This window comes from Amaranthus tricolor, chromosome 10, assembly GCF_026212465.1.
Source record: "Amaranthus tricolor cultivar Red isolate AtriRed21 chromosome 10, ASM2621246v1, whole genome shotgun sequence".
NCBI classification, from domain to species: domain Eukaryota; kingdom Viridiplantae; phylum Streptophyta; class Magnoliopsida; order Caryophyllales; family Amaranthaceae; genus Amaranthus; species Amaranthus tricolor.
In genome coordinates, this window is record NC_080056.1 from 14506053 (window position 1) to 14515421 (window position 9369).

The 9369-nt window shown below is 32.7% G+C and overlaps 1 protein-coding gene across 1 annotated transcript; it reads left to right on the top strand.

Annotated features, from left to right (window-relative positions):
• The first annotated feature begins 550 nt into the window (after positions 1-550).
• Positions 551-3247, top strand: LOC130825844 (uncharacterized). The gene is made up of 2 exons (XM_057691286.1): positions 551-1651; positions 1949-3247. Exons 1-2 carry the CDS (start codon positions 911-913, stop codon positions 3107-3109), a joined length of 1902 nt encoding a protein of 633 aa, XP_057547269.1. The 5' UTR covers positions 551-910; the 3' UTR covers positions 3110-3247.
• The last annotated feature ends 6122 nt before the right edge of the window (positions 3248-9369 follow it).

Below are 9369 nucleotides of genomic sequence, written 5' to 3' on the forward strand. Positions count from 1 at the left end.
ATGATCACGACTTAAAGGTTTTGTAAATATATCAGTTAATTGATTTTCCGTAAGAATAAAAGATAGAGTAATATGACTTTTTTCAACATGATCACGTATGAAATGGTGACAAACTTCAATGTGTTTTGTACGTGAATGTAGTACTACTAAAAAATTTTTGAGTTATCATTATATTCTAAAGCTAAATCAAGTAGGAAAATGAATAAACTTATAGGTCAAATAAATTCAAGTTTCATAATAAACGTAAACAAACAAAATCAAAAGTAATAACAAAAAAATAAAAATACATAAAAATAACAAAAAAAAAAAAAATGAAGTTTGTTTTTTTACTATAATATATAAAAATAAAAAAATTTAAAATATTTTAGAAATTTCTCAGTAATATGAAAAATATATTTTACTATAACATAATAAAAAATTAAAACACAATAAAATATTTAGTGAATTAGAGAAAAACACGGATTTACCAGTTAAGAATTCTATTATCAAAACAAATCCCACCGTGATCATCTTTCTCCATTAATTTATCCAAAACCTTACCCACCATAACTACCTACTCTCTTTGTTTTTCATCCTCTACCACGTTCCACCACCATTTTCATATTCTGCTCAATTATTTAAATATAATTTTAATTCTTCTGGAGATAAATTTATTTTTATTTTTTTATATTCCATCTCATAAACAAATACTCATATGAAACGTAAAATAGTAAGAATATGCAATGCAAATTCTTAAGCATATAAAGATGGTATGACAATAATTTCAATGCTAACCATTAATTTCTTTTATATATAACCTTAACCAAAAATAAAAAAAAGTTGGTTTTGTCAAATAGCCCCTTCCTAATATCTTAGGGAGGAGGGACTTTAATTCTATCCATACACATTTGATATTAGTTTGTATTGAATAATGGGGGAGATTGTTAAACAAATCTTGACACGACCAGTACAATTAGCAGATCAAATAACAAAAGCAGTGGATGAAGCTATACAATTCAAACAAGAATGCATTGAATTACAATCAAAGACAAAAAAGTTAGCAGACTTGATTCGACAAGCAGCTCGTGCTAGTAATGATCTGTATGAAAGGCCAACACGTCGAATCATCGACGATACTGAACAAGTTCTTGATAAAGTCATGGCTCTTGTTGACAAATGTCGAACACGATCCCTTCTTAAGCGTGTGTTTACAATTATTCCTAATGCAGCTTTTCGAAAGATGATTTCTCAACTTGATAACTCTATTGGTGATGTTACATGGCTTTTACGTGTGTCTGCCCCTAAGAATGATGATGATGATTCAGATATTGGATACCTTGGATTACCACCTATTGCTGTAAATGAGCCTATTCTTTGTTTGATTTGGGAACAGATAGCTAACCTTTCATCAGGTTTGTCTGATGATCGGTGTGAAGCAGCTGCTTCATTGGCTTCTTTGGCTAGGGATAATGAACGATATGGGAAATTGATTATTGAAGAAGGTGGTGTGGGACCACTTTTAAAGCTTGCAAAGGAAGGAAAACCAAAAGGTCAAGAGAATGCAGCACGTTGTATTGGATTACTAGGACGAGATATGGAAAGTGTGGAACAAATTGTTAATGCTGGAGTTTGTTCTGTTTTTGCTAAGATGCTAAAAGATGGACAAATGAAGGTACTCAAAGATTATCTATATTATTATATTACTGTCAAAGAATTTATTTTTAATGGAAAATATCGTATTATAAAGGTCAATCAAAAGCAACATCTTTATTATTACTAAAAGGGTTAGATTGTATACATATGACCTTTTTGAACCCCGTTTACATGGGAGTCACTCAATGGCATTGGATTGTGTACATATGACGTTTTTAAACCCCGTCCACATGGGAGTCACTCAATGAATGGCATTTAGGTAAACAAATGTAATTGTTATTAACAAGTTATTTGACAATAATATCAATTGTATCAGGTACAAGCTGTAGTGGCTTGGGCGGTGTCTGAATTGGCTGCCCATCATCGGAAATGTCAGGATCATTTTGCACAGAATAATGTAATCAGGTTACTTGTAAGTCATTTAGCTTTTGAGACAATTGAAGAGCATAGCAGGTATACAATTGCAAAGCGTAAAAAAACATCAATTCATTCGGTTGTGTTGGATAATAAAGGGGAATCAGAGAAATCACCAGCTACAAGTATTGACCATGAGCAAGATGAGAAGCAATTAGCAAACAAGATGAAGCCAGTAGTAGGAGGAATTCAAACAGAGCAACAAATAGCTAATGTGGTATCAGACACTATGGTAAGGCGGACATCTAATAGCAAGAGCAAAACTGAGAATCAAGCGCACCCACAACATGTGTCATTCGCTGGAAGTAGTATTAAAGGAGGAAGAGAGTATGAGGATCCTGAAGTTAAAGCGGAGATGAAAGCTATGGCAGCACGTGCTCTATGGCACCTAGCTAAAGAAAATGTGTTAATATGTAGTAGCATAACAGAGTCTAGGGCATTGCTTTGTTTTGCTGTGTTGTTAGAAAAAGGCCAAGAAGAAGTGAAGTATAATTCAGCAATGGCACTTATGGAGATCACAAGTGTAGCAGAACAAAACACAGAGTTAAGACGAACAGCATTCAAGCCTACATCTCCTGCAGCTAAAGCTGTGGTGGATCAACTTCTAAAGGTAGTCACAGGAACTGATTGTGACTTGTTGGTCCCTTGCATCAATTCGTTAGGTAACTTAGCAAGAACATTTCGAGCAACAGAAACAAGAATTATCGAACACCTTGTCAAACTAATCGATGAGAGGGAAACAGAAGTGATGCTAGCTGCTGTGAACGCCCTCATTAAATTTGCTTCCACCGACAATTACCTTCATATTTTGCATTGTAAGTCTATCATACTAGGGAATGGAGTAAAACCATTGATACAATTGGTGTATTTAGGTGAACAAGGTATTCAAATTCAAGCATTGATATTAATGTGTTATATAGCAATTCATGTTCCTGATTGCGAAGCGCTCGCAAAAGATGGGCGTAATGTCTTAGAATGGGCTTCCAAACAAAGCTTTTTTATGCAAGATCCTTTGGTGGACGAACTTCTACCAGACGCTATTCTTAAGACTACAATGTATTAACTATTCAAATGCAGATTCCTTCAAATTTACTTTATCGTTACATGATGTGCATTGTAGTTGTTACAAACTTATCAAGCCTACAGATTTTCCTTTTTTTTTTTTGAAATATCCATCTAATGGAGTGTATATATATACAAAGGGCAGTTTTTCAGCTTTTGTAATGATTTTGGTAGTTGTATTACTAAGAATTTAAAACACAAGCACTATATAATGTCTCATGTACAAAAATAGTAACCTCTTGATAACTGGTTTGACAAGAGTATTAGAAGTAATCTTATGGCTGGATTTTTCCAAATAATGTCCCGTGTAAAACAAATATGACCATATGACCATAATATAGTTCTTAGTACTGCTTTTCTTTTGATGTGTTTGTTTGTATGTTAGCTATATTATAGTCTTAGGAGCTCCTTGTAGAAGACCAAAATGTTAAACGTCCATGTGTAGCTGCTGTTGCAAGGAACAAGCTTTTAGGGACTATCAATGGGTAGCTTCTCTGTTGCGAGGGTATGTATCCGCTAAGTTCTTTTTAATCCTTAATATATGATTTTTATTTTCCTTGGTGATTGTCTTTTTAATTATGTTTAAGTGAGATGTTTAAATTCCAATTAGATCCGTTAATACAAAGATAAAGTTAAAGTTGGAGCTCCAATGGCAGTGAATAAGACGAGGATGTGGATTTTATAATCTCCAACAGGTAGTCAGCTTTAATCTCATTCTTAAAACAATATTAGCCCAGCTAATTTCAACCTATCTTTTTTATTTTATTTATAATCTTTTAAACTGTTGGATTTCTAGCTCTAAAAAGTATTCTTATCTTTATTTTCATTTCTTTTGAGTCATATTTTGGGGGAGTTAAGGGTTTCGTTGATCTGGGTTTTAATCATTTAATTTATGAACAAATTAGATATCATAAATCTAATTCTTATAATTTCTAGTTCTGTATATTAGGCTTTTTTTAATTTTAATGTACATTCCTTAATTTCGTTTTGGGTTCTTTTGAAATGAAATTTTTGATGTGGGGTTTTCATTTCTTAAGTAAATTCTAATTGGGTTTTTGAATCAATGAACATATAAAGTATATGAAGAATACAAAAGAAGTGAATATTACTGATTCGTTGTTTGTAAAAATTTCATTATAACGTTTATATTGGGTTTTTATTGTAAATAACATTCCTTTCTTTCATTTTGGGTTCTTTTAAAGTGAAATCTTTGATGTGGCTTTCGCATTTCTATTGTAAATATCAAATGTAAAGCCGAAAGCTGTTTTTCAAATTGTGTCAAAAACGAGAAAGAAGACTTCGTTCTTGGAAGAGGTTGCACCAGCAGAATCCGAAGCTAAGCCAACCAAAGCTATGGAAACAACGATGAGTAGTCCTAGATGATATCCTCGGAATCTCGGATACTTGGAATATGGCTAGTCCTAGATGATATCCCTACAATCGAAGCTATGGATACAACGATGACTAGTCCTAGATTATATACGATCTTTATTTGATACTTAAAAGTTTATGTACTATGTAAACTACAATTGGCAAATGTTGTATATCTTTATAAAAGATATACTTTTGTAATCTACTATATTTATAAAAATATAAATTCTTATTTATTCTAAATAGTTGTTTTATTTATTATTTTTAATTAATTTATATAATTAAAAATAATAATAAGGAAAAATTATTTTTAGAAAGTCAACATTTAACTCGTTTGCAAATAAAGGGCTACATTTATTCTATAAAGGTCAAACCTTTTTCTCTTATTTGCAACGAAAGAGCTTCCAGGTAATGACTACTTACGGTCCGTTTGGTTAATAGTAATGAAGTAATGGGAATGAAATGTTGTAATGGCAATAGTAATGAAGGAATAGATATGAGAATTGGTAATGAAGATACTTTTGTTTGGTGTGCATGACTAAAGAATGGTAATGGAAGATAATATTCCATTGATTGCATTTGGTTGTTAGTAATAAAAAATGGTAATGACTCTTAGTTTCATTATTGTATATTTGTATCTAAAAGCATTATTGTATCTAAATTATTCTATCTAATGATTCTTTTTTTAATAATAATATTTTTTTTGGATAATTACATACAGTACTTTTTTTTTCTTCATTATTTTTTTTTCTTCAGCTCGAAACAACATTACCTTATTTTATTACCACAATAATACTTCATTACCATTACCGCCTAATACCATGTTGTTTGATGGTAATGAAAATGACCCTTTTTGGTAATTTCATTACCTTATTTTATTACCATCCATTACCATTGATGGCATTCAAACAACCAAAATTTTCATTACTTAATTTTATTACCATTATCGCCCTCTAATACCATGTACCAAACAGGTCGTTAGAGTAATAGGTTAATCCATTTCATTTGATTAAAATGACACATGTCATGTTATAATTAGATCATGTAATTATATTTTAAAATAAAATTAAAAAAAGAAAAACTCCTTTATCCTCCATTAACATCTCCTTCATTTAGGCCACCATCTTCTTCATCTCCCTACCACCATCACAACCTCACTATCTCTCCTCTCTTATCTCTCCTATCTCTTACAATCAATTTTCTTCAATTTGTTGATTTGCATCTATCTCATACACATACCTGCTCTAACAATATTCTTTTTTTTCAGCTTTTCTACTACTTGTTACAAACCTTGAAGGTCTCAGGAACTCATTTGTTAAGTCAATTTTAATATTCTGAATTTTAATCGTGAATCTAGTAAATAACGAAGACCTAATAAAGACATTTTACGAGAGTAATTTCCCACCTTATGGCGTCGATTTTTCTGAACAAACCCCATTGAAATATCACTAATGGAAGCTTTCCACATACATCATACACTAGTCACCAAATCAAGTACTCCCATTCGTCATATTTAAGCCTTGCCATAGATTAACCACTACTTAATATTAGGGGTGTTTAAAACCGGATATCTGGTCGACCTGGTTTTGAAAAATCGGGTACCCGATTTTCCGGATACTTAAAATTCTGATCCGGTTCCGATCCGGTTTAAACCGAGTACCCGGTTTAAACCGGATCAGGTTTTGTTAAAAAAAAAATTTTCCTTATTTTTTTTAAAATTTTTTTTATATATAATTCAAAGACTATTAATATACTTAACTTAATTAGTCATAAAATATTAAAATACAACCATTAGTTAATTGAAATACAACCATAATTCCATAAACTCATAATTCCATAAACTAAAAGCCAATCTTGTGTTAAATGCTGCGAAACACGGACACGGCAGTCAACTCGCGTGTCGCGTGTCGGACACGGACACGCGAAAATCCATGTCCGACACGCCAAATGAAGTGTCCAATATTTTAATATTTTTTCGGACACGTGGACACGGCAAGGACACGGCACGGACACGCGACGGACACAGCAAGGGACACGGCAAGGACACGTGTGTTATTTAAAAAAAATAAAAAAATAAAAAAAATAAAAAATTGAAAACTGAGTACTACAGCAGACAGAAGGTTCTCGAATTCCATTTCCCTCTCAATTGCAATTCCCTCTCTTGCTCTCAATCTCTCACTCCTCTAACCCTAAAAACTCTACACCTCTTCCTCCACCTCCACCGCGCCACCGCCACCGACAGCTGCTCCTCCATCACAGACAAACACTCGAAGTCGGTGCTGCAACTGCTGCTGACTAATTTCACTGTGGGTTGTGGGTTGTTCGAATCCAATCAAAGAATCCCTAAAAATCAATGGAACCTTGGAGAAGGATTCAAGGCATCGTGGAATAGGAAGGAGAATTGAAGAGGAATCAGAAGAAATTTCTTGTTCAACTGACATTGCGACTCGTGAAAGACTTGATATTACTGCAGTGGGCTAAAATGGCGTCGAATTAGCGGGAAGATTGCCAATTTGTTGAAATTCTGACACCAACAGGGCTCAACTTCGACTTATAGTATCATTCTAGAAATAAGCTAATCTCCCGATTCTAGTTATTATTGATATATTTTGATGTTTTTAAGTTAAAATTGATTTCTTTTAGTTTTAATTGGTAATTTAATTGATCATTTTAAGGCGTTAATTCAATTTTTTAATGTGAAAATAGAAAGCTTTAAGAAAAATTACTTTTAGATTAAAATTGAAAACTTTTATTAATTTATTCTACAAAATAATAACTGATCATTTAATTAATTACTTTATATATAATTGATCATTTTAAAATTTGATTTGATAACTCTAACGTCGAAATTAAAGACTTTAAAATAAAATGAAATATCTTTAATTTGATATATTTATTATATTACCATTTTCGTGTCCCCGTGTCCGCCATTTTTAAGTTGGCGTTTTCCCGTACCAGTGTCGTGTCCGTGTTCGTGTCCGTGTCCGTTTTAGTGCAACCTAGGTTAAATGTTGTTCTTGACCTCTGACCTCTGAAAACAGTGCTTCGGTTTTGACAAAGACATTAATGGCTTTATACTCTTCAGTCATCTGCAAATGAAAATCATAGTTAGTCATTGAGCTTCAATTGCTACATTTTGAGTTCATACTCATGTTATTAAACCAGAATTCACATTTGAAAAGGTCATGTGATGTGATCAAATGACAGCGGAGGCCATGCAAACAGAAATCAACTTGTAGTTTCCATGATAAATGTTGAGAAAGTAACACATTAAATTACAACATGTAGACAGTCCATGATAAATCTCTGTAACATGCATCTATTCTGCTCTTCTTACCAATTACATGGAAAAGATAGAAAAGACAGAACATTATGAATGCATCATATTCATGAGACTACACTTTTACAAGAATAGAAAAACATACAAGGAAAGCAAAGAGATAAAGTCTTCTCTGCAACACAAGAATTTGACCTCATTGCTGAACTCACACTGAGACAGGGGGAGGAAAAAGGAAAAAACAGAGGTTCAGTAGTGAGCATAGCATCATACCTACTCTGCCATAACTTGTTTTTGATAAAACACAATGTCAAAAAACAACATTTTCAAACAACATGTGCCACAAATGATGCTCATCCTCCAACCCCTCCTCAAGAACAACCAAAGTACTAAATCTCTTCAAGTGCTAAATGTTCACATGCTCATCAGAATATTATGGGTAAAAACACAGGTCAGTAGGTGAAATGCGAAGCTCAGATAACAAATTATACTTTACAAATCACAAATATAATTAACTTCACTATTCTTAGCATAGGATTGGATTTAGTACTATATAAGGAATATTATTGCTTATCTTACTTGAGGGATCTATTAACAAGCAATACTTAGTTACCAAACTCAGCCAGGTTTGCTTAATTTTTAGGTTCAATTAAAAAAAAAAAACTATTCAGTTACCAATTATCATCATAAATTCATAATGTACAAGTTATATATCAATTATCATTACCAATTTACCATCATCAGTTCATCACAATTCACAATCAATTACCAATCTAGTGAATCTACCATCATCATATACAAGCAGAATTTTGTTATATATAATCTACCATCATCATATACATCAAAAACATTGAACAAGTTGAACAAATATCAGAATCAAATATCAAAGATAAATGGCAAAATAAAAGTGATAAAGAGCTACCGAAAATCTAGATGGTGGTGGGTAAGAATCCATGTAGATCTTCAATAAGTACCAAAAATGGCTAAATAAATTTGTGACAAAATCGAAAATGGCAAAAAAAAAAAATTAAATAAGTACCAAAAACGGTGATGAACTGAAAGAAACTTACCCAATGGTTAAATCTGTGACAAATATCAGAAAATGGTGATGAACTAAAAATAAGTACTAAAAAAATTAAATCTGTGACAAATATCAGAAAATGCGAAAATGGCTAAATAAATTTGTTTCGGATTAGGAAGATCTGACGAAAAAGAAGAAGAATGGTGATGAACTAAGAATGGTGATGAACTGAAAGAAACTTACCCAATTAAAAACGGTGAAGAAGAAGAATGGCAGTGGTATGGATTCTTGTCGACGTCTCAACGTGAATGGTGAAGAAGAAGCAAGATGACGGCAGCAAGATTGAAGAAGATGGGAGTCTGCTTCAAGAAGAAGATGATTGTAGCGTGTAGAAGAAGCAAATGACGGCTAGCAAGAATGAAGACGGGGTTTCCAAAGGCCCAAGGTAGATTTAGGGTTTTGAAAATAAAATTTTTTTAAAATTAAAAAAAAAATCAAACCGGATACCGGGTACCCGGTTTCCCGAAATTCGCGATCCGTATCCGAACCAAATACCCAGTTTTAAAACCGGGTACCCGACCCGAATTATCCA